The sequence below is a fragment of the Schistocerca gregaria genome, chromosome 8 (assembly GCF_023897955.1).
Source record: "Schistocerca gregaria isolate iqSchGreg1 chromosome 8, iqSchGreg1.2, whole genome shotgun sequence".
NCBI classification, from domain to species: Eukaryota; Metazoa; Arthropoda; class Insecta; order Orthoptera; family Acrididae; genus Schistocerca; species Schistocerca gregaria.
Window position 1 is genome coordinate 204,503,364 of NC_064927.1, and position 26,788 is coordinate 204,530,151.

Consider the following 26,788-nt stretch of genomic DNA (forward strand, 5'->3'; position numbering starts at 1 on the left):
TAATTTGATTAGGTGGTTGGTACAGTGTGGTGGTACATTTTGTGGGTCATTGATAATATGCCTTAATTACTTTCAGACTTTTTGGCCTCTTGTTGCAGTATCTGTTTTTGCCATCTTTATCTGTTGTCATTACCCACAGATGGCAGCACTCTTTATTTGGTGGCAATGGTTTGTTGTAAAACAGGTTATTAACACATCGCTTGTAGTAATGTGAAGTTTAGATTATTCCCAATTAGCCATTTTTGAGTTCTACTTTTTCCTGGACGGAAAATTTTGCGGTCTAAAAGCAGGAAACACTGGCACATTATGGGTCTCTGTTGAGTCCTTACAATACCTTTGCAAATAGATTTCATATATTGATGAGATGCTGTTTCACAGAAAAGTATAAAATGTGGACTGAAACCACACTTTCATCTTCCACTGTTAAAAAAAAGGAATGTGTTTGCTATGGTGTACGGGGGTCAGCTTCTTCAGTCTCACTATGTTGTGAGTAAGAGCATACTGCGCACTGATTGTTAGACACCAGAAATGAAGGACACATTCAGTATATTTACGTCATCGGTATTCTGAATGAATAACATACCTTTAGCGGTTACTAAATTGGGAATGTTACTGTGTTTCTCAGATCTGCTGAGTAGCAGATAGGCACAACTACTATTCAGCATCTTTGCTGTATGGTGAGTAATGACTATTCTTTTCTATAATATTGTTACAAAGAGCAAGATAAACATGTAGATGGGGCCAATCATGGTTGGAATTCTGGCAGCCAGAGAATGGCAAGAACAAAAATCAAGATTTAATGCAAGTCGTTTCATGTTGATGGATTCTTCCATCACTTCATGGTAGAACTATTTCATATTTGACATTACAATGCGTGATGGGAGAGGGAACTGGGTGGTGGGGGTAAGGAGGAGGCTGGAGCTGAGAGGAGACCCCCTCGCTGTCCCAACCTCCTTCTTACCCTCACCATCCAGTTCCATCTCCCATCATGTGCCGCTGCTTGCAGCCTGGCCTCAGTAGCCAGAGAATGTGGTCATGTGCGTGTGAGTTGTGTTAGCGTGAGTGTGTGTGTCTTTTGTTTATTTTTGATAAAGGCATTGATGGCCGAAAGCTCACTTTCGGACAGTCTTTTTGCTGTGCCTATCTGCAACTCAGCACATCTGCTGCATGGTGAGTTGCAACTATCCTTTTCATAATATTGTTACATTCCATCCTGGATTTTCCATTGCGTGTCTTATTCTTTGGATAAATTTATTTATTTATTTAGTCAGCTTGTTATGAGTTTACCCTTTTGATTTTTTTTAGTATGTAGCACGGTATGTCAGTAAATAAGTAAAATGGGGTAGAGCCAGTAACAATCAACATAACGTTTATTTTATTTTTCTATATATTCATCCTTTACATTCACTTATCCCATATCTTTACAAGCCATTGATAGCTGGTAGCAAAGAAGTCCTTCAGTTGCTGTCACACCCAATGTGTAACCTCATCAGCTATGATATCATCGTTTTCAAAATGTCAACCACTCAAATGAAATTTTAGGGACTCATACAGGAGAAACTCATCGACGGTTAAGTTAGGACTGTAGTGTGGATGTTCCAAGTGTTCCCAACAAAATGCATGTAACAGCTCATGCATTCGTCTTGCAGTGGGAGGATGGATGTTGTCATCCAGAAGAATCAGGCCCTCTGTCTGGAGGCGAGGTCATTTGCAGCGAATAGCCTGTTGGAGTTCCCACAGAGTTGTGCAGTATGTGGCTACTATAAATAAGCCATTCATTTTCAGAGCTCTATATTTTATGAAGTATTACATGTACAAATACACTCCTAAGACAAAAAGAAAAAACAGACTCACAATGCGAACAAGTAAGTTACATGTCAGCCCTACCTCTGGCACTTATGCAAGCAGTTATTCAGTTTGGCATTGATTAAAAGAGTTGTTGGATGTCCTTCTGAGGGATATTGTGCCAAATTATGTCCAGTTGCTGGTAGGAGGACTCTGCCCATTATACTTCAAAATTTGTCAATTAGGCAGAGATTCAGCAGCCTTGCTGGCCAAGGTAGGATTTGGCAAGCACAAAGACAAGCAGTAGAAGCTCTCACCTTATGTGGGCAGGCATTATCTTCTTGAAATGTAAGTCCAGGATGGCTTGCCATGAAGGACAACAAAACAAGGCATAATCAACATATGGCTGTGCTTTAAGGAAATGCACTGTTTATGACAACCAAAGGGGTTCTGCTATGAAAAGAAATGATGCCCCAAAGCATCACTCCTGGTTGTAGGGCTGTATGGTGGGCAGTAGTCAGGTTGGTATCCCACCACTGCCTGGGGCATCTCATGGCATGTCTTCGGCCTGGAGTCTCATTGATTGGAGTAGAATTGTCTTCAGTGGTTAATCCCAACTTGGATTGCACCCAATCACCAGGACTTTCTGAACAATTTAGGTAAATCCTTTATGGTGCACCTTTTGTTTTTTTTTTTTTTTTAAAAAAAAGCTTGCATTGATATACAAATAAAACTGTAAACACAAAACTTTACATTTTGCACTCTACAAATGTTTTATGAGAGTCCCTCTGGTTACACACACACACTCAAGTGGTAGTCAAGTTCATTCCACACCTTATGTAACAACATCCTGTTAGTGGTCACCACAGCAGCACTGATGCACTCTCTGAGCTGTTCCAGTGTTGTTGGCAGTGAGAGCACATAAACACAGCCTTTAATGTACCCACAAAGCAAGTCAAAGGGCTTTAGCTCCGGTGACCTAGGAACCCAAGTCATCTTCGCCACCACATCCAGTGCAGTGATGCAGAAGCTTGTCCTTTATGCACCGAGCACCATCAGCCTTGTAGGAAAATGAAATTCTTGGAACCAGTAGTCAGTTTAGGAAGCAGCCACAACTGAAACATATCAAGATAGGAGGTACCCATCACAGTCATCTCACAGGAGAAAAGCAGCCCATACAACTTTGTCGCGGGCTGTACCTAGGAAACATTAATCTTCAAATAATGGAAAATCCAGGATGGAATGTAACAATATTAAATAAATCCTACGTTCCCATAAGCCTCCTGGCCTCAGCTTTTGTTAGTCATTGTCCTCGCCCATCCATCCCCTTCCCTGTTCCCATTCCAGCACTACAAAGCTCTCATTCCACCATCACACCCAGTCTTTTTTCTTCTCTTTATTCGCTACCTCCCCCCTCCACTCTTCTCCCCTACCCTCCATCTAACCTCACGACTGCACATAGCTGCCCTACCCTCCTTCCACCTTGTCCCTGTGCGTTCCCCGGCAGCACTTCACTGTCCCCCACCCCTACCCTACTATCTCTCCCCTGCCCCACCCCAGCCTCCTCCAGCCCCACCGAGTCGCCACTTCCGTCTTGCAGTGTACTGCTTCTCGCAGAGTGTGTGTGTGTGTGTGTGTGTGTGTGTGTGTGTGTGTGTGTGTGTGTGTGTGTGTGTGTGTCTATCATCTATTTTCAACAAAGGCCTTGCTGGTCGAAAGTTTATTTGTGACAATCTTTTTGTCGTGTGCATCACGACTCATCATCTCCGCTATATGGTGAGAAACATGAATCTTCAACAAATCTCATTCATGTACAACTTCATGAGGATTTTCATTGTCCCACACATTCACATTGTGCTGATTAACCTTTCCAGATAATCAGAAGGTTTGAAGAAAGTCTTAAATGGGAGGTTGCTTCTTCACTGAATATCACCTTGGAGGCAAAATGTCTGTTCTCAACTGCTTGCTGCATTGTGATACGAATTTGAAGGTACCAGTTGTAGTGGGATGCACAACGTGATCTCTGTGAGCTTACAGTTCTATTCATGCATCAATCATATTTGTAGATCTGATACTTTGGAGAATACAAAACTTTGAAAATGATGAATCATTTTTAAAAGCTCTGTGAAATGTGACATTCATGGTCTCACCATAAGGCTGGAATTTTATCACTATAACCACTTGCATGTCCCAAACATTGCGAGCATAAATTTGTAGGCTGATGGAATGGTCTTGGACCTTTTTGTTGTTGGGGACTTGGGATGTTACCTTCCCATAGATGATCATTTGGTTACCAGTTGAAATTGGTGAACCCTGTCACAGCTGATGCCATGAGGTCCTCTCTGTCCTCAGAGTACCAAATGAGATGCTTCAAAGACAGATCCATTCTGTTCATTTGGTGTTTCTCTGACAACATGTGAGACATCCAGTGTGCTCAGACTTTATGAAACTTCAAATTGCTCGTGCATGATGTTGTAAGTGGTTGAGTGTCAACAACCTCCATTACATGCTATGTCTTCAATGATCACATACCGGGCATTACAAATGATCTGATTGACATGGTGCAATGTGGTTTCAGGTGCCACCACCGCAAGATGACCAGGTTGCTCTTGATCTCTGATGTTTCGCCTTCCCTTGTTGAACTCCTGGACCCAGCTGAACACAAATAATTGTCACCATACACAGAACACATTTCACAATGTACTTTCTCTGCTGACAGTCCTTTGCTCACAAGAAACATACTACTCTAGCCATGCACTCTCATCTTGCACTGCCTACCATGCAATACCTCCCAGACTTTTTGAGAAGCATACATTTGCTGCAGTCTGCTGGTAAAATATGACTACATAACTTAAAAATGATTTAAGATAAACTAATGTTTCCGACTTATTTATTTACTTACTCTTGTAACCCAATTTTTACTGTGTCTGTACTACAGAGACTTCCAGTTTCATTTACCTACATTCATATTCATAATTTCTGTTCACATGTCTCATTATTTTTCAACTCCCTTTCCATCATAGGAATTGGTATAATTTTTTTCCCTCACATTAGCAATTCTGGCATAGTCGCGCCACCATTTTATCGTTATAAAAGGCAACCCTTTTAGCTTCAGTGTCGTCTGAGATTTTGCTGATAACTTTCTTACCAGGTACCTTCTAGAGGAGTGTTTGTGCACTGCTAAGTGTATAAATGTGTGTGGTAACAAACTGCAGTTGTGAACTAGAAATATATAAAAGCTTGCATATACCACAGTGAAGTCCTGTTTCACTATGTCAGTAGCATAAACTTTTATCATAATTTTCTGCATGGATGGTTTATAAAAATCTATTTATTTTCAGGCGAGACCTCTTGAAATGGTTCATTGGTTTGCAACTGGCCGAGTATTGTCATCTCTTTCAGGAAAACCAAGATACTGCTTGGTTAGACAAAATAGACTTCCAGTTTCATTTACCTACATTCATATTCATAATTTCTGTTCACATGTCTCATTATTTTTCAACTCCCTTTCCATCATAGGAATTGGTATAATTTTTTTCCCTCACATTAGCAATTCTGGCATAGTCGCGCCACCATTTTATCGTTATAAAAGGCAACCCTTTTAGCTTCAGTGTCGTCTGAGATTTTGCTGATAACTTTCTTACCAGGTACCTTCTAGAGGAGTGTTTGTGCACTGCTAAGTGTATAAATGTGTGTGGTAACAAACTGCAGTTGTGAACTAGAAATATATAAAAGCTTGCATATACCACAGTGAAGTCCTGTTTCACTATGTCAGTAGCATAAACTTTTATCATAATTTTCTGCATGGATGGTTTATAAAAATCTATTTATTTTCAGGCGAGACCTCTTGAAATGGTTCATTGGTTTGCAACTGGCCGAGTATTGTCATCTCTTTCAGGAAAACCAAGATACTGCTTGGTTAGACAAAATAGACTTCCAGTTTTATTTACCTACATTCATATTCATAATTTCTGTTCACATGTCTCATTATTTTTCAACTCCCTTTCCATCATAGGAATTGGTATAATTTTTTTCCCTCACATTAGCAATTCTGGCATAGTCGCGCCACCATTTTATCGTTATAAAAGGCAACCCTTTTAGCTTCAGTGTCGTCTGAGATTTTGCTGATAACTTTCTTACCAGGTACCTTCTAGAGGAGTGTTTGTGCACTGCTAAGTGTATAAATGTGTGTGGTAACAAACTGCAGTTGTGAACTAGAAATATATAAAAGCTTGCATATACCACAGTGAAGTCCTGTTTCACTATGTCAGTAGCATAAACTTTTATCATAATTTTCTGCATGGATGGTTTATAAAAATCTATTTATTTTCAGGCGAGACCTCTTGAAATGGTTCATTGGTTTGCAACTGGCCGAGTATTGTCATCTCTTTCAGGAAAACCAAGATACTGCTTGGTTAGACAAAATAGACAGACGGTATGCGTGGCTAAAGAGACATTTACTCGATTTTGAAGACAAGTTTGGATCAATGTTTCCTCCAGAATGGGAAGTATCAGAGCGCATCACAGTAGAATTCTGCAATATTACCAGGTAAATATAGTCAAAATGTCATTATTTCATCATTAATACCAGAGATTTCCATAGTTTAAAAACATTATTTGTTTTTTATATCTTTTCTTTGGTGTTTCTTGACGAATGCAATATTGTGGATAAGAAAACAGTAGAAATATTGGGAAGAAAAATAGCAGATATTTTGGAAAACCAAAATAGTAGATATTTTAGAAAAGAAAAGTAGCAGATATTTATAAAAGACTAATGGCAGATGGTTTCATGTATTTTCACTCACTGAACTCTTGCATGGCTCAGTGTCTAAAAAGTTATGAACATTAAGAAAAGTAAAGTTTTATGTGCAGCAAATTACTGTATAAAGGAGCTTCTTGCATGTGTTATATGTTTGTATCCTGGTTCACATGAAAACTTACACACACACACACACACACACACACACACACACACACACACACACACACAGAGAGAGAGAGAGAGAGAGAGAGAGAGAGAGAGAGAGAGAGAGAACTGTGGTGTGGGGGTAGCAAAGAAATAAATAAAGGCTGGAGAGGGAGGCAACAGCATGGGAGGATAAATATGTGTGTGGAGAAAGATCTCACAGCTGCAAACAGAGGTAGTAAAAGGGTTAGGGGTAATGGGTAGAAGGGAAGGGCTAAGAATATTTTGCTCTAAAGTGAGAGTAAGAGTTTTGATCCCAATATTTCATTTGCCTCTCCCAACCCTTCAGCTCTCCCAAAGCGGTGTTTCTGTTCCATATGGAATTTTCCGCAGTCTTGGAGGCACATTATCCAAATCCTCAGCCATAGTAGGATTTTCCTTGGCTTCCATAAATTGATTGAGATGTAAACTGGGATGGTTCCTTTGAGAAGGAACCAACCAGTTCCCCTTCCCATTCTTATCTTAGCCAAGCTTCTGGTATGTTTCTTAAGACACCATCATTCACTGAATTTTAAACTCTGCTCTTCTTCTTTTCCCTTACTTATAAAAAACATTGTTGTTGAAAGGTTGAGATTCAGTTTTGTTACAGAGCATCTGATGTTATACAAGAGAATTAAGCTATGAAATGTTATAACATTCAGTTGAATGAACACATTGTGACAGACAAAGATTTTTTGCTGAGAAATATCAGTAGGGAATGTTCAACGAAAGTACACGTACTTGTCATCTTAGTTCTGGATGACGATGGCTTACAATTTCACTTCTGCACTACTGCACCGTATGTGCAGCCATTGGTGATTGCACAATGACAGCAACACAGAGTAGGACCAATGTTTCACAAGGATATCTGTTGGGCCAATCAGCATCTTTTTTTCTGGAAATTGGATATGTGCAAAGGTGTAGCTTTCCCAGTGTCCTCTCACATCTCAGCACCTCTACTTCGTGCCGTTGCAAGCTACTTCCAGTGATGAAGATGCAACTTGAGAATGAATGGCAGCAAGTTGTGTTTAGTGAAGCAAGCATATTCTGCCTTGGTGAGTGGCTTGGTGGCTAAGTGTCAGACTACAAATGTTGTGGTTGGCAGGAGAGCCAACACCGTGTTACTAGAGGAGGCGGAAAGGCATGCGATTTAGCTCACGCAGGCTGGCGTGAGGTCTGGAACAGGACAAGGAAATTAGAATTTAGAAACAACGGACGTAGCTGGTGGAATACTTAACTTTAATCCATTAATGAGGAACGTCGCTCTTGACGGTACATAGTTCACAATATCAATAGTAACTGATAATGGCATCTTGCTAGGTCGTAGCAAATGACGTAGCTGAAGGTTTTGCTAAACTATCTTCTCGGCAATTGAGAATGTAAGTAGGCAGTGAACCATCGCTAGCAAAGTCAGCTGTACAACTGGGGCGAGTGCTAGGAAGTCTCTCTAGACCTGCCGTGTGGTGGCGCTCGGTCTACAACCACTGATAGTGGCGACACGCGGGTCCGACGTATACTACCCGCGGCCGATTTAAAGGCTACCACCCAGCAAGTGTGGTGTCTGGCTGTGACACCACATTCCTCCCCCGCAAATCGGCGTAGGGTTGTGGCATAAGGCTTCCGCCCGCCTTGGGGAAGCCCCCATGTTGACATATGCGACGAGGTGGGGAGCCTAACAACTGGCGAGGCTGTGCCATCCGCACCCTGCCATTCGGACCGTGGGGGGCTAGGAAACGCCTGAAAACCTGCTCGAGGGTGCACGCCAACATGTGGTGTATGCGCCCGTAGAGAGACGGGAGAGGCCGAAGGGTCAACCTCCATCGGACCGGGGCACCCGACGGGCGAAGACGACAAATGGTCCGGAGCGGGCAAGAGTTCCATATTGGAGGTCAACTGGTCACGGGAAGCGAGCGGCGGCACGTGACCCAGGGAGGCTCCCGGTGGTTGCAGCTACGTGTCCACTGCGGGCATCGCTGGCGGGAGAACAGGCGGCAGCGGCGGTGGTGGCGACGCGTCGCCATGGGGCAAAATGGAAGGCAGCGGTGGTAACACCTGGGGCTGAGGCGAGCCAATGGCTGGGTCCCCGGGCCGCTGATCGGACGGCACCATCGCTGAAAGCAGACGGCGAGCGGCAGATCCCATGTGACGACAGAGGCGCAGCTGATTGAGATGCCGACGCACCTCACCAGAGGCCCCCAAAACCAGAGACATAGCACTGCCGAGGCAGCGAAGAATGCGCCCTTTGAGCCAACGCCGTGAACCTCGATAGTGGCGATAGTAGACAACGTCGCCTGGAGCAAAAGCAGGTTTCTGCCGCTGCACAGGAACCTGATGCGGCAGATGTAGCAAAGTCATCAAGCCGGCGAGCGACCATCTCGGGGCTGAGAGCGATACGAGGACAAAAAGAGCAATAACGCGTCCTCCCGAGAATGCGACTCTTTCAACTTCAACATCTGTGACTTGAAAGTCCTGACCAATCGTTCAGCGGCACCGTTGGACTGTGGCGAAAACGGCACGGATTTTAGATGTTGAATACCATTGGCCTTGCAGAATGACTGAAATTCTGCGGACATGAATTGTGGACCATTGTCAGAAACAATAGTCTGTGGAAGACTTTCAATGCAAAAGATAGCAGATAACGATAGGATGGTGGCAGATGACGTCGTGGATGACATCCGGACAACAAAAGGAAAATTACTGACTGAATCTACCACAACCAACCATCGTGTATTCCAGAAAGGACCAGCAAAATCGATGTGTAAGCGTTGCCAAGGGGAAGTGGCTTTTGGCCATGCAAAGAATTTCTGCGGTGGTGCTGATTGTTGTTCGGCACACACCATGCAAGAAGAGCACATATTCGTATTCGCGGCATCAATTCCGAACCAAGTACAGTGCTGACGAGCAAGTTGTTTCGTTCTCACTATACCCCAGTGTCCTTGGTGAAGAAGCTGTAAGACAGAGGACTGTAATGAATGTGGTACCACGACCCTGGACTGATCATTATCAGAACGCAACAGCAAAACACCACGTCATACAAAAAAGTCTCTCCTTGTGAGCAAAAAATCGGCTAACCAGCGAGTCCCCGATCCGTGACTTTGACAAGGGTCATTGCGTAGCAACAAAACACAGAACGGGAGCTAGCACAGTGTTGGCAGCTGTGGCTGTAGCTACACGACGAAAATCAATCGGAACTGATTCGACCACGTCATCGGTGTCCGCATCAATGAACATGCAAGCAAGTTCAGAGGAATCGAATGCCCGATCCTCAGCAACAGGCAAGCGGGACAACGCATCGGCATTTCCGTGCTTAGCAGTGGATCGATACAAGATATCGTAGCGGTACTGCGAGAGGAAAATATACCAGCGAATGAATTTCTGCACTGTACGTGGAGGTACAGGCTTGGTCGGATGAAGAAGTGATGTCAACACACATTATGATTATGGTAAAGTGACGACCATACAAGAACTCATGAAACTTCGTAACACCAAATACGAGAGCCAATGCTTCTTTCTCGATGTGTGAATAATTTCTTTGAGCAGACGAGAGCAATTTGGACGCAAAGGCAGTAGGGCGACAGTGTGATCCATCTTTGTGTGGAAGCACAGCACCAGTCCCGAAATCCGATGCATCCACCATCAACAAGAGGGGCTTCTGGGGATCAAATGGCGTAAGGCAGTATTGGAAAGCAACGCCGATTTCAACTGGCGAAAGGCACGTTCGCATTCCGTCGTCCAGACTAACAGAACACCCTTACGGCGTAACCGATGAAGCAGAGCTGAAATGGAAGAGGCATGGGCACATAGCGGTGGTAGTAATTTATTTTTCCCAGCACACTCTGTAGCTGCTTCAAATTCTGTGGCGACGGCAAGTCTTGTATGGCATGGAGGTGCGTTGGACTGGGATGTATGCCTTGGGCATTGAGTACATGTCCCAAGTAGGGCAAGTCACGAGCAAAAAACGCACATTTGTCCTTCCGCAAGCGAACACCATTTTGTCGCAAGACCTGAAATAATGTTCCGAGATTGGCCAAATGTTCTTCTTCCGTCTTTCCGGGGATCACAATATCGTCCAGATAATTTGTTGCAGTAGGGACCGCTGCACAAACAGTTTGTAGATATTGCTGAAACAATGCAGGGGCGGATGCACACTCGAATGGCAGTCGTTTGAATTGATACAACCCAAGATGTGTGTTAACGCACCTGGATTCTTTGTCCACCGGTATTTGCAAGTACGCATCTGCTAGGTCCAACTTCGAAAAATATTTACCCGGGCACAGTTTGTCAGAAAGATCTTCCAGGCGGGGTAAAGGAAAAGTTGCAATCACTAGTTGTCGATTCATTGTTGCCTTGAAGTCCACGCAAAGTCCCAATTTGCCGGAAGGTATTCGTAAAATTACTAAGGGTGATGCCCAGAGAGAAGCCTGCACACGTTCAATTACACCTTGTGATTCCAAATCGTGTAATGTTTTTGTGACCTCCTCATGCAATGCGTGGGGAACATTGCGCGCTCTGAAAAATTTCGGTTGCTTGTTTACTTTCAGTTCCAAATGTGCTTTATAGTTCTTAGTGCAACCGAGGCCCGGTGCAAAAATGTCTGCAAATTCTTCACATAGACGAGAAACAATGTCTGAAGGCACCGTCTGGTTCACTGACAGGACCCGATTTACTATAGGCAAGTTAAACAACTGAAATAAATTGAAACCAAACAAGTTCACTGCAGAAGAAGAACGAAGGACGTAAAATGAAACAAGTTTTGTTTGTCCTTTGTATGTTGCAAGAAGGCTGCACTGTCCTAACACAGGGATCTCTTGAACTGAATAGCTAGTTAACTTAACATTTGCAGCACCCAACGGAGGTGTGCCCAGCAGTTTGTAAGTGTCTTGATTGATCAGTGAAACTGCAGCTCCGGTATTGAGCTGGAATGGTATCACTTTGCCGTTAATGTCCAAATCTACAAAAAGTTTATTGTCCTGCTGACGACAAGAGTGACTGTCTCGTGCAACGTGAACTGACACTGGTACATAATCACTTGCGACCTGACGGGAGTTCCGGCGATGTCGACGCACACTATTTTTGGGATGAACACAGTCACTGTTAGAGAGAGTGGCACTGCGCGAAGTGGAATGAACTATATGAATTTCCATGGGCGAAGTTTCACGAGCCTGAGTATCCTTGGTTCGATTCCGATTCCGGCGTGAAGCAAAGGGCCTGGAACGGTTTTGAGCTTCCAATCTGAGCTTTTTCTGGCAAACACTCTGAACATGTCCTTTTTTATGACAATAAAAGCAAATAGTTTAGTGTGATGGGCAATTCTCACGCGAATGTTTAGTAGCACACTATGGGCATGATTTGATCACTGCATTAGCTTGCCGACACGGCACACGTAGCTGAGAGCCTGGCAGCAGCGGCGCGGCCAGGTGCAAGGGCTGTTTACTGCTCCTTGCAGCTCGCCCGGCAGGACGGTTAACCTGACACACGGCTGGCGAAGTTTCAAAGGATTCCTGAGCAAAGTCAATTGTGTCCTGCCGAACCAAAATGTCCATCACTTGTTGAAGGGAAGGATTGACTAGTTTCAAAATCTGTTCCCTTATACGAACATCAGAAACATTCTGTGCAATTGCATCACGTACCGTAGTATCCGAATAAGGGAGTCCACATTGACACTCAAAAGCACAATCCCTAGTAAGGCCTTGCAAGGTTGCAACCCACTCCCGATTAGTCTGACCTGCTGTATGTTTTGTACGAAAGAAAGTATACCGTTTGGCAACTACATTGACTGATTCTTTGAAATATGCATCTAATGCAGACAAAATTTCTTCGTAGGACAGAGTTGCTACCTCACGTCGGGGAAATAATTTGACTATCACACGGTACTTTTGTACGCCGACCGAAGACAACAAAAATGGCTGCCGCTCATTACCTTGAATTCCGTAGGCGGTGAGATGGAATCCAAATTGGCGTGACCACTCCGTCCAGCTTTCCAGTGCAGCACAAAAGGTCGAAAAGTTGGTGCAACAGCGTGTTGTGACTGCGTTAGCGGTGAAGCGGCTGCTGCCGCATCGTTTTGCATCGCCTTTTGACCCTGGAAAACTGTTCAAGGGCATCCAGTAAGGCCTGCGTCTGCTGATTCTGTAAGTGATAAAATTCAGACAGTACATCTGGAGATTGTGGCGAAGCCATTACACAAGGAAATCAGGGCAATATCGATAAAAATGCAGTTTTGCCTCGTCGCCAATGCTGTGGTTGGCAGGAGAGCCAACACCGAGTTACTAGAAGAGGCCGAAAGGCACGCGATTTAGCTCACGCAGGCTGGTGTGAGGTTTGGAACAGGACAAGGAAATAAGAATTTAGAAACAATGGACGTAGCTGGTGGAATACTTAACTTTAATCCATTAACGAGGAACATCACTCTTGACGGTATATAGTTCACAATATCAATAGTAACTGATAATGGCACCTTGCTATGTCATAGCAAATGATGTAGCTGAAGTCTATGCTAAACTATCATATCGGCATTTAAGAATGTAAGTAGGCAGTGAACCATCGCTAGCAAAGTCGACTGTACAACTGGGGCAAGTGCTAGGAAGTCTCTCTAGACCTGCCGTGTGGCGGCGCTCGGTCTGCAATCACTGATAGTGGCGACACGTGGGTCCAACGTATACTACCAGACTGCGGCCGATTTAAAGGCTACCAACCAGCAAGTGTGGTGTCTGGCGGTGACACCACAACAAATACAAACAGTTTCAATCTTCGGTTGGTCTTAGGAATTTTTCTGAAATTTATTGGTTCTTTCGACTCGTGCTGTTATTTGTATACGTGAAAAAATGATGAGTTCCACTATGGTTAAGTTAATGTTAAATGGTAGGTCTCCCTTTAATTAACTGGCTAATTATCCCCTGTGAATGTTATAATGTACAGATATAGATGATATAGAACAACTTGGATATTTATGCTTAGAGCAAGATACAAAAATAAAAAAGAAATTATGTGCATAATTGACCAGTTTGCACATAGTATTTTCAGAACACATCTTTCTTAAGTGTTAGATTATGTGGAGAAGATGAGAAGCTCATACAGTTCACACATATTTACCTTCAAGTAATCATCAACAGAAGAAAAAATACATTTCATTACAGTATTTGTAAGAATAATAGTTTTATTCCTAATTGTTGGGGTAATTTGTTGAAGATTAGCCTGCCCATATTTCTCAACCCATCATGACTCCAGCTCAATCTTTGGCTCACCACACGAATTTTTGCCTTTAGAATTTGATCATGTGGCTCTCACTTCATTATTTTTATCAGTCTTTTTTACACAAGGGAAAAAGAGTGTTTATATCACACAAGAGCCCCACAATACTGAATGCAGAGGAGAGACAACCCATCTTTTTAGCGGTACTCTGTATGGTACTCCCACTGAAGTGTACAGTTACTCAACACACCCAAAAGTGTTATATTTGTTACTTGTTCAGTTTCATTGTCATTAATTTCAAGGTGTTTCTAGAGTGTAGAATGGTTTCTGTGTGGATATGAGAGTATATGTGCTGTATTGCTTGTGTTTAGCAACAACTGATACTTGTACAGCCAGAACAGCAGCCTTTTGGTTCTCTCATTAGTGTTGTACATCAATGGCAGAGCTGATTCAGAGTAGAAGAGAAAATGTGTGTCCTCTGTAAACAATGGAGTAGAAGTATTTGGCATGTTTAATAGAAGGTCATTGATGGAAAGCAGGAATAGGAGAGGTCCCAGTGCTGAGCCTTGTGAAATTTCACTACTGTCAGGGCTCAGTCAATTTTTTGATGTCTGGATATGAGATTTTGGTTTTAACTCTTTGCTTTCAAATATTAATACATGACTGAGACCGTCTGTTACATCTATGATACCTCATGGTTCTAGCTTCAGAAGCAACAGTGTGTAATTAATGAGATCAAAAGCTTCACTTGGGTCACCAAAAGGCTCAGAGGAAAAATCAATTTCACTGATGGATTTAAGAATGTGGTCACTGAAACTGAAAAAGTGCACCATTAGAAACCCTGTTTTTACAAAATCCAAACAGGTGTTTGGCGAGTTATTCCATTTTATCAAGAAATATGGTTTTGTCTACCCTCAGCCTCAAAGGAGGCAAGTCCCTTTCATGCTGAGGTCTTGAGTGACAGGACTTTCCTTTCTAACCCTCTCCAAGCTGCCCACCCCCCCTCCCCCCTCCTCCCTCCCCCTTGAAAGCTAAATAGTGAGTGCTTATTGGGGGGAGGGGGGATGTTTACGTAGGGGTATGATAATTTCCACAGAAAAATCCTGTAATAAATAATGTAGGGTACTACCAAACTCCACACGAGTAAGATGATTTTGTTGCACTTGTAATTTTTAATACTTCTTTTTCAGTCTGTAGAGTCAGGAAAATCGACCTGTCTGATAATAAATTTTTGTATTATTTTGCTGATACAATGATTGCTGCCATTTAGCTGGATGTCTTCATTACATTGATTGCAATGTCATCATAGACAACTTCCCAAAAAGCATTGCTTCTGGTTTGTCTTTTTTGTGGATTCTTTATATTCTTTTTTAAAGTATACTTGAAGATTCATGTCACATGTCTGTTTAACAACTATATAAAGTTGTTTTTTTGATTGGACTGAAGGTGATTATACCCTGGATGAGCCATCCTTTGTAATCATTGCTTCTCAAAGGATTTTGTATGTGCCTTATGAGAAGAAAGGCAGTGTTACAACAATGGTATTGAATAGCAATTAATATTTTTGTTTTCCTGTCAATGTCCACCTCATGATAAATATTTTCCCAGGTCTCTTGCTTCAGCAGGTACTTCATTAAACTGTTGTGACCTTCAAAAGAAACTTCCGCATATATATTAAAAACTAGGTACAGACACAAGCAGACATATTGGATTGGAATGACTCCTTACCCTCTCCCTTAAAACCCACATCCTTTCGTCTTTCCCTCTCCTTCCTGAAGAAGCAACCATCGGTTGCGAAAGCTAGTAATTCTGTGTGTGTGTTTTGTTCATTGTGCCTGTCTCCCGGCGCTTTCCCGCTTGGTAAGTCTTGGAATCTTTGTTTTTAATATATAAAATAGAAAGAAACTTCCACATGGGAAAAATATATTAAAAACAAAGATTACAAGACTTACCAAGCGGGAAAGCGCCGATAGACAGGCACAATAAAATAACACACAAACAAAGACACACAAAATTTCGAGCTTTCGCAACCGGCGGCTGCTCCGTCAGGAAAAAGGGAAGGAAAAGGAAAGATGAAAGTATGTGGGTTTTAAGGGAGAGGGTAAGGAGTCATTCCAATCCCGGGAGCGGAAAGACTTACTTTAAGGGGAAAAAAGGATAGGTATATACTCGCGCAGGCACAGGCGCGCACACACACACACACACACACACACACACACACACACACACACACACACATCCATCCATCCATACACAGACACAAGCAGACATATTTCATGTCCCGCAACTACCCTCCCGACCTGCTACAGAAGCAAATAGCCAGAGCCACTTCCTCATCCCCTCAAACTCAGAACCTCCCACAGAAGAACCACAAAAGTGCCCCACTTGTGACAGGATACTTCCCGGGACTGGATCAGACTCTGAATGTGGCTCTCCAGCAGGGATACGACTTCCTCAAATCCTGCTCTGAAATGAGATCCATCCTTCATGAAATCCTCCCCACTCCACCAAGAGTGTCTTTCCACCGTCCACCTAACCTTCGTAACCTCTGAGTTCACCCCATGAAATTCCCAAACCACCTTCCCTACCCTCTGGCTCCTACCCTTGTAACCGCCCCCGGTGTAAAACCTGTCCCATGCACTCCCCCACCACCACATACTCCAGTCCTGTAACCCGGAAGGTGTACACGATCAAAGGCAGAGCCACATGTGAAAGCACCCAGGTGAGTTACCAACTGACCTGCCTACACTGTGAAGCTTTCTATGTGGGAATGACCAGCAACAAACTGTCCATTCGCATGAACGGACACAGGCAGACAGTGTTTGTTGGTAATGAAGATCACCCTGTGGCTAAAGATGCCTTGGTGCACAGCCAGCACATCTTGGCACAGTGTTACACCGTCCGAGTTATCTAGATACTTCCCACTAACACCAACCTGTCAGAACTCCGGAGATGGGAACTTGCCCTTCAGTATGTCCTCTCTTCTCGATATCCGCCAGGCCTCAACCTCCGCTAATTTCAAGTTGCCGCCGCTCATACCTCACCTGTCTTTCAACAACTTCTTTGCCTCTGTACTTCCGCCTCGACTGACATCTCTGCCCAAACTCTTTGCCTTTACAAATGTCTGCTTGTGTCTGTGTATGTGCGGATGGATATGTGTGTGTTTGCGAGTGTATACCTATCCTTTTTCCCCCCTAAGGTAAGTCTCTCCTCTCCCAGGATTGGAATGATTCCTTACCCTCTCCCTTAAAACCCACATCCTTTCATCTTTCCCTCTCCTTCCCTCTTTCCTGCGAAAGCTCGAATTTTGTGTGTATTTTTGTGTTCGTTTGTGTGTCTATCGACCTGCCAGCGCTTTTGTTTGCTAAGTGACATCATATTTGTTTTTAGATATATTTTTGCCATGTGGAATGTTTCCCCCTATTCCTATGTCCATCCAAACATCCATTAGAGTGTGATATAAAAATTTGTAATAATTCAGTCAAGAACTTTTTGAGATTTTCTGTAACAACATTTCCATGTACAACTGTCACACTGATTGTTTTTGTTATGAAAACAACTGGCAGTTGATCTGTCAGACTGAATGCATTTTTTTTTTTAATTTTCATAGTCATATACACAAAAGAATACTACTAATAATAATAGTATCAATAATAATGATAATAATAATAAGAGGTCAACCAAATCAGTTGAGCCATTCCCAAGTGATGATCTTTCATAACTGATTTAATTTTCAACTTTTCCGTGGAGGCCCAGGAAAAGAATAGGCCTCCGGTATGTTCTGCCAGCGTTAAAGGCGACAAAAAGAACAAACCACTAATAGGGCTAACCCCCTTTCAGTGTGGTTAGTTGGTTCAGGACAGAACTAATGAAGCCTTGTACAAGCGCTGTCATGGTCGGGGACGACGCTTGAACCCTATGCCCGTCCACAATAGTGAAGACACTGCTAGCCACACGGAAAATAATTAAAATCCAAATAGAGGTGTTTTGCAGGATATGCTTTCTGGAACCACTCTAGAAGGAAAACAAAGACAGAGGATGAGATGGTCAGATGGTCAGATGAAGTTAACCAACACCTCATGCTCTGTTATTACCAAACTTAGGAACCAACACAACTGGATACAGATCACAAGTATACACAACATTTATTAAAATTTTTAACAGAACAACGACTAGCTGATCAGATCCATGTAATAATCAAAAATAACAGGATACCCCAGCCAGAATTAGAAAACATCAAATAACAAGTACAACAAATACTGGAACAAAATAATGTGCAATCAGAAGAAGAAGATAATACAGTAATGGACTCAAACATCCCAGAGCAAACAAACAAAGAACAACATGCATCAATTAAACAATCAGAGGAAAACGAAATCTTAAGACAGCCACCAGAACAAGCACAAATAGAACACGAAGTGACACACAGATATAGAAGAAAAATTTCAGCGGACATACATAGAATACAAAGACACAAATACAGACATTAGACCATTCTTGCATAGACCACCAAATAACCCACAAGTTGAAACAACAATAACAACTATCAACACAGTCATACACAACAAAATAAATGAAAATACAACTATGGAAGAGTTACAACTACTGGTTTGTATAGGAGCACTCACTACGTTAAATAGACACACTAGGCAGAGATCAGAACCAGCCAACACACAGAACAAACCCACAAAACCTGCATGGTAACACAGGCTACATATCAGAATAGAAAAACTGAGAAGAGACATCGGACAGCTAACACAATTTATAAGGAATGAAATATCAGACAAAAAACGAAAAAGGTTAGGTAAAATCTCACAACAAGAAGCAATAGAGCAATTAGATTAAAAGAAGCAGAAATTACTAGCATTGGCCAAATGACTTAGAAGATACAAAAAAAGTGAAAATAGAAGGAAACAAAACCAAACATTCAACACAAACCAAAAGAAATTTTACCAGACAATAGATAACACACTTCTGGAGCAACATATGGTCAAACTCGGTACAACATAACAGATATGCATGGTGGATACAAACAGAAATAGACACATACAAGATGATATCACAAATGCCTGAAGTGATAATTTTGCAACGGGAAGTCACTCGAGCAATTAATTGTACGCACAATTGGAAAGCCCCTCGAAAATATAAAATAGCAAATTTCTTGCTGAAGAAGTTCACTTCAACACATTCACATCTAACTAAATTATTTAACATACTAAAAACAAAGATTCCAAGACTTACCAAGCGGGAAAGTGCCGGTAGATAGGCACAATGAATAAAACACACAAACACACACACAGAATTTGAGCTTTCGCAACCGGCGGCTGTTTCGTCAGGAAAGAGGGAAGGAAAAGGAAAGATGAAAGGATGTGGGTTTTAAGGGAGAGGGTAAGGAGTCATTCCAATCCCGGAAGCAGAAAGACTTACCTTAGGGGGAAAAAAGGATAGGTATATACTCGCGCAAACACACACACACACACACACACACACACACACACACACACGCACACGCATATCCATCCATACATACACACTCATTTAACAGTTACATTGCAGACCCATACACAGTCCCTGATACACTTACACAAGGAATAACTTATCTCAAACCTAAAGATCAAGCAGACACAGCAAAATATCGCCCCATAACATGCCTACCAACAATATACAAAATATTAACTTCAGTCATTGCACAAAAATTAATGACACATACAACATAGAACAAAATTATAAATGAAGAACAAAAAGGGTGCTGCAAAGGAGCACTAGGATGTCAAGAGCAACTGATAATAGATGCAGAGGTGACATATCAAGCTAAAACAAGACAAAGGTCGCTACACTACACATACATTAATTACCAAAAAGCTTTTGAGAGTGTACCCCTTTCATGGTTACTATATACAAAGTGGATCCTACATTGATTCAGCTCTAAAACATAGTAATGAAAAATTGGAAAGCCACACTTAATATCCAAACAAATTCAAATAATATCACGTCACAGCCAATACAGATTAAGTGTAGAATATACCAAGGAGACTCATTAAGTCCTGTCTGGTTCTGCCTTGCTCTGAACCCACTGTCCAACATGCTAAATAATACAAATTATGGATATAATATTACTGGAACATACCAACACAAAATCACACATTTGCTGTACATGGATGATCTAAAGCTACTAGCATCAACAACTCAAGCAATTACTAAAGATAACAGAAGTATTCAGCAATGATATAAATATGGCTTTTGGAACAGACAAATGTAAGAAAAATAGCATAGTCAAGGGAAAACACACTATACAAGAAGATTACATATTGGATAACCACACCAACTGCATAGAAGTGATGGAAAAAACAGATGCCTATAAATATCTAGAATACAGACAAAAAATAGGAATAGATAATTCAAATATTAAAGAAGAACTAAAAGAAAAATATAGACAAAGACTAACAAAAATACTGAAAACAGAATTGACAGTAAGAAACAAGACAAAAGCTATAAATAGTTATGCTATACCAATATTGACCTACTCATTTGGAGTAGTGAAATGGAGTAACACAGACCTAGAAGCACTCAATACACTTACACGATCACAATGCCACAAATATAGAATACATCACATACATTCAGCAACAGAATCAGAAAGGAAGCAGGAAGGGGATTTATCGACATAAAAAACCTACATTATGGACACGTAGATAATTTAAGAAAATTATTTATAGAACGAGCAGAAACTAGCAAAATACACAAAGCAATCACTCGTATAAATACATCGGCTACACTATTGCAATTTCATAACCACTTCTACAACCCTTTAGCCGGCCGCGGTGGTCTTGCGGTTCTAGGCGCGCAGTCCGGAACCGTGCGACTGCTACGGTCGCAGGTTTGAATCCTGCCTTGGGCATGGATGTTTGTGATGTCCTTAGGTTAGTTAGGTTTAAGTAGTTCTAAGTTCTAGGGGACTGATGACCACAGCAGTTGAGTCCCATAGTGCTCAGAGCCATTTGAACCATTTTTCTACAACCCTTTAGATCACATAACATCAACAGATACAAAGAAAGTAAATTGGAAAAAGAAAACACTGCATGGCAAGCACCCTTATCATCTAACACAGCCACACATCGATCAAGACGCATCCAACACATGGCTAAGAAAAGGCAATATATACTGGAACAGAACCATTATAACAGATAAAACACCACCACATAACAAACCTGACATACTCATCAATAAAAAGAAGAAATCAACACAACTAATCGAAATATCTGTACCCAATACAACAAATATACAGAAGAAAACAGGAGGAAAAATTGAAAAATACATCCAACTGGCTGAGGAAGTCAAGGACATATGGCATCAGGATAAAGTTGACATTATACCAATCACACTATCAACTACAGGAGTCATACCACACAATATCCACCAGTACACCAACACAATGCAGCTACATCCAAACATATATATACAACTACAGAAATCTGTAATTATTGATACATGTTCAACTACCCGAAAGTTCGTAAATGCAATGTACATATACCGTACAGTTAAAAGGAAGTCACACTTGATCAAGATCCACATCACTTTCCATTTTTAACCAGACATAACGTCAGAGAACGCAAAGAAATAATAATAATAATAATAGTAATAGTAATAATAATAATGGTAATAATAATAAGAGGTCAACCAAATCAGTTGAGCCATTCTCAAGTGATGATGTTTCATAACTGATTTAATTTTCAACTTTTCTGGTGGATTTTCCAAGAATTTTCTTTCATACAAACCTTGTCCTGACGATAAAGAACACAACGAAAGAAAAATCCACCAAATCGGTCAAGACGTTCTCAGGTGATGATCTTTCGTAGATGTGGCAATTGATTTTTGTTTGGATAGATATGGCACTCCAGTAGGTATATAAAAGCATGCTCGTATTCAATGCAACTTTTTGTCAAAATTTGAAAGGAGTCGATGACAAACTTTCACATATAAAAGATTTTTAACAAATGAACATTTCCATTTTTACTTATGTAGATAATAGCATAATCACCATTTTTGGTACCAGTTCTACTTTGTGTACACACAATATGAGTGCTAATTGTTTATTTAATAGTTTAATGGGTACAATTATAAAGCAGTTTCTATCATTAACAACCTGCATTTTCCTGAACTTTTCTAATTGTCTATTTACAAAAAAAGTGCCAATACACTCTGTATGAAAGCCTGAGTACACTGACTTTCCTGACCGGCCTCAACTTGCTTATTTCTTCCTTCATGCGAGCTGAAATAGCGTTGCACAAATAATTCTTGCCAAGACCCTTCTTTGTGTGTGTGTGTGTGTGTGTGTGTGTGTGTGTGTGTGTGTGTGTTATTCTTATCCAATGATATTTGTAATATTGACATTTTTGAAGCATTTGCAGATTGTTGATAAATACAAGCACTTTTCTTCTTTTTGACTTACTTGAGGTTATTGTATGAGACCATGAAGATGCAGTATGTTGAAAAATATTACATTTGTTTGTGTAAGTGTACTTAAACACAATTTTAGTTCACAGGATGCCTTTTCTGTCTGGTTTTTCCTATTAGAACTAAAACATCACGACCATTTAGTGACTTCACACCAATAGATTCGAGCATGTTCCTTAGTTCAAACAAACAAGCTCCAGTTGCCACAAGATCACATGTTGTCATGTCTGTTTCAAGGTCTGCTTGGAAGCATTGCGATGGCCATTGTTGTCACGTAGCAGAATCACTTTTCTTCTTGGTGTCTGACATTTTTTGAAATTCAGCTGTTCTTTGTTTCCTTTGGTTATTCTGGCTTTTTTTGCCCTTAATAGCCCAAAATGCCTCAACAGAACTTGCAAAGGTTGGTACATGCACTGCTATCTTAGAGGCATCTGTTGATATATTTTCCTGGGAAAATCACATCCACATTTCCCTTTTCCTTTTCATTATATATACTTCCACAGTCTCTAACATAAATTATTTAATAATGATTATTAATATGAAAGTCCTGGGCAGATGATAACTGCGTGCCGGACTAGGACTCAAATGTGGGAACTTTGCCCTTCCTGGAAAGTACTTAGTTGCTTGAGCTATCCTATCATGACACACAACCCACTGTCACAGTTTTACATCCACCGTTATCTCATTTTTACCTCCCAAACTATACAGTAGTTCTCCTGCATATTTTGCAGGACTAGTGTTTCTTGAAGAAGCGACATGGCAGAGGTGTGGATTAACCACAGCCTGGAGGATTGTTTCCAGAAGGAACTTTCACTCTGCAGCTAGTGTGTGTTAATTGAAACTTCCTGGGAGATTAAAACTATGTGCCATACTGGATATTCGAACCTGAGATCTTTGCATTTTGTGGGCAACTGCTCAATCAACTGGGCTGTCCAAGCACAGCTCATGACCTGCTCTCACAACTATACTTCCACCAATGCCTACATACATTATGGTACTAGTACTCGTGGTAGAAAGAATATTTATAAATCAGTGTACACTCTGCTGCACAGTGAAAATCAGTTCTGGAAACATCCCATATGCTGTAGCTAAGCTGTCTTCACAGTATCCTCTCTTACAGGAGTACTAGTCCTACAAGGTATGCAAGAGAACTTCTGTGAAGTTTCAAAACTAGGATATGAGGTACTGGCGGAGCTAAAGATGCGAGGGTGGGTCATGAGTCATGCTTCGGCAGCTCAGTCAGTGAGCACTCGTCCACAAATGGTAAAGGTCCCAAGTTCAAGTCCCAGTCTGGCACACAGTTTTAATCTCCCATGAAGTTCAAAATCAGTGCCTACTCCTCTACAGAGTGAAAATTAATCCTGGAAACAACCTCCCACTCTGTGGTTAAGCCATGTCTCCGCATTATCCTTTCTTCCAGGAATACAAGTCCTGCGAGGTATGCAGGAGAACTTCTGTGAACTTTGAAAGATAGGAGATGAGGTGTAGGTAAAAAGAAAGCTGTGGGGGCAGGTTGTGTGCTGTGTTTGGACAGCTCTGTGAGTTGAGTACTTGGCCACAAAAGGCAGATGCCCCTCTGCTGGCTAGGCACACAGTTTTAATCTTCCAAGAAGTTTCAGGTCAGTGCACACTTCACTTCAGAGCAAAAATTCGTCCAGATTGTTAACATAAATGTATGACAACTGACCATTTTACTACTACTTCCTTTTGTGTATTTAGAATTGAAAATTATTAAAAGAAAGTGCAAGTAATGTTTTCCCCCCTTTGTTACAGAGATGAGCTTTCAAAGTTGATGCATAAACGCAAAACAGAAATTGATGTGAAGCTGCTTTTATTTGTAATACAAAAAACAGCAAATTTTGAAAGTCTTCTTGCAAGAAGGTTTACTGGTATCACATTAGAGGAGACTGATAGGCCAACTGAGAGAAGATTGTCGGAGGTTTGTAACACCCCCATTCCCTCATTTTCTCCTTCTTTTTTTTATTTTTATTATTGTAGACTAAGATGTCCGTTAATCAGCCTGTTGTGATGTGATACAGAGATGGTGTAAAGCTTCACCAGTACACTGTGATAGCTGTCTAGAAGTGCCTTGCAATTCCTATTTTTACTTCCTGTATTAGAAACTTGTGAACCCTGGTGTGTTTGTATGTGCTGTCTGAAAACGTTGAAACAGGTTGGATTTTCTTTCAAATCAGTAGGTTTGATCTGCTGCAAGTTTTCTGACTTTTATGTGCGTGTATTTTGTAAGTATTGTTTCATCCCAACATATTGAAGCAGAGGCACCAAGAGCTAATGAATTACCTGATCAGATCATGAGAGGTAATTTGTCTGAGTATGGATAACCAAAACCCAAGAGCAGTTTTTATATATAGTAATGGTAACCATATATGAGTAATTAAAAAGATTTCTAGCCTGATAAGTGATGTCAGGATAGGGAAAGAAGTACTTATGTATAGTGAAATGATGGAGCAAATGTTGGAATCAACGGAAAAATATATCTAGAAAATGTACAGTGAGACTGTGTGAACCATATGAGAAGATTGTTACAAAAGAGAAAGCAAAATGATTAAGTGAAATGATGCTGACTATAGTAGAAAACAACGTTAGTAGGAAAGTTTTACAAGAAGTGCTTACCAGAGGCAAAGAGAGAGAGAAAACTCCATCATTAACATTGTTAACCATACTAAGAATATTGCAATGAATGAAGCAGATACTAAATAACTATGCACAGTTTACTTTAATTTACAATTGTGTGCAGTTGAGACACAGTATATGCCTGATAACACAGTTGCAAAAGACAGAAGTCATCTAAAGGTAGACAAATGTTGTTGGGTATACTGTAAACTTTATAATGTAAGTATTCTTCCAGCTGTTGAAGTAACAGAAGTGATCAAACCAATAGTAATTATTTCTTGTTACTTGAGTTTCACATTGGCACATGGCCGAATGTGGAGATAATTACAAATGGAAAACACTTTTCATGTGTTCTGTAACACTTTGCGTATGAGTTGCTTTTCAGCTTCCTATTCCATTGTCAGTTACCAACTGACTGTTATCACGACTATTAAAACAGGCATAGGACAAATTTAGGTATTAACTATTAATTAATAATTACTGATAGAAGGTTTTAATCAAGTCAAGTTACCACATTTTAGAAAGTGAAGCTGATCCTACGGCTATATAGTTGTGTAGTTCCCTTATATATCTATAGATGATGATGTAGATAGGTAAATTATACTTTATTGTTCAAATACAGTCTATGGAGAACCAATACTATTGCAGTATGCTGCACCTTCTGTTGACCAGCTTGAAATTTTAAAAGGATAAATATTGTCACATTAGGCAAACTTAAAAACTCCGAAGAGGTTTGTCAGGCAGGAGTGGCTAAGCTGTTCAAATGACAATCCAGAAGAGATGTCTGAATCATAGACAGGCAGCAGTAAATGTGATCTGTAACAAGAAATTTAGATGTTGCCTGTTTGCTAATAGCCCGTCAGTCTACCATGACTTGTTAGTGACAAGAGTTATATCCATGTCTGCAATACCAAACTGTTAGGCTAATACTTGACCAGTCCACCAACCCTTGGGCTGACCATTGACACACTGGTTGGTGCATCATCGCTTGATCATTAGGATACAATGAGAGTCACTGGTGGAACGTAATGATGAAGGGTCTACGCTAGTCCATTTAGAACTATGCTGGCATTCCATACTGAATGCTTCTTGATTTTAAATTTTTCCAATATTGTCAACTTTTTCATAAGTGTACAGCTTATATTTAAATCCAAATTGTGCAAACTGCAAATGAAAATTCTGTAATGCAAGATCTTGGGTCTCACTGCTGATTATTATTCTTAGTAACTGTGTACATGCCTAAACTATAAATTATTATTAAATTGTTCTTCAATGTCATCCATTTAATGGATAAATATTGCAGGTACAACTTTGACTAAGGAAATGTTGAATGTGGAAGAAGAAAATGGCCGTGATATGAAACAGAGCCATTTAGTAAACTTCATGCTTATCATATATTACGTACAATGAATAGTCCATAAATAGGGTGAAACCACCTTCCCCACACTCCATCCCAAGCTGGGAAATGATTTGTGAAACTGGGTACTTAGCATAATAAAGGTATTTCAAGTGGTACATTTGGAGTGTAGAGCACTTTGCTATCATATACCACAGTTGTGAAAATTTGCAGCTCCATCAAGGAATCATCACATATGAATAAAATTTGTTCTGCCTAACAGTTACATTGATAAAAATACAGAATTAAAAATATATATAAATAAAACAGTATTACACCCCCAAACTAGTATTTAGTGAGACCATTGTATGAAGTGATAAAAGGCCATAGCATTAAACTGAACAGAATTGGATTGTGTTCACAGGAGTATCTTTGCATCATGA

The 26,788-nt window shown here is 40.9% G+C and overlaps 1 protein-coding gene across 1 annotated transcript in view; it reads left to right on the forward strand.

The window, feature by feature from the left end:
• Positions 1-26,788, forward strand: part of LOC126284133 (vacuolar protein sorting-associated protein 53 homolog) — a 150,136-nt gene that overhangs the window by 44,483 nt on the left and 78,865 nt on the right. The window contains exons 6-7 of the mRNA XM_049982844.1: positions 6,119-6,334; positions 24,149-24,314. Of these exons, the coding sequence (XP_049838801.1) occupies positions 6,119-6,334; positions 24,149-24,314 (382 nt within the window). The remainder of the gene's footprint in view (positions 1-6,118; positions 6,335-24,148; positions 24,315-26,788) is intronic.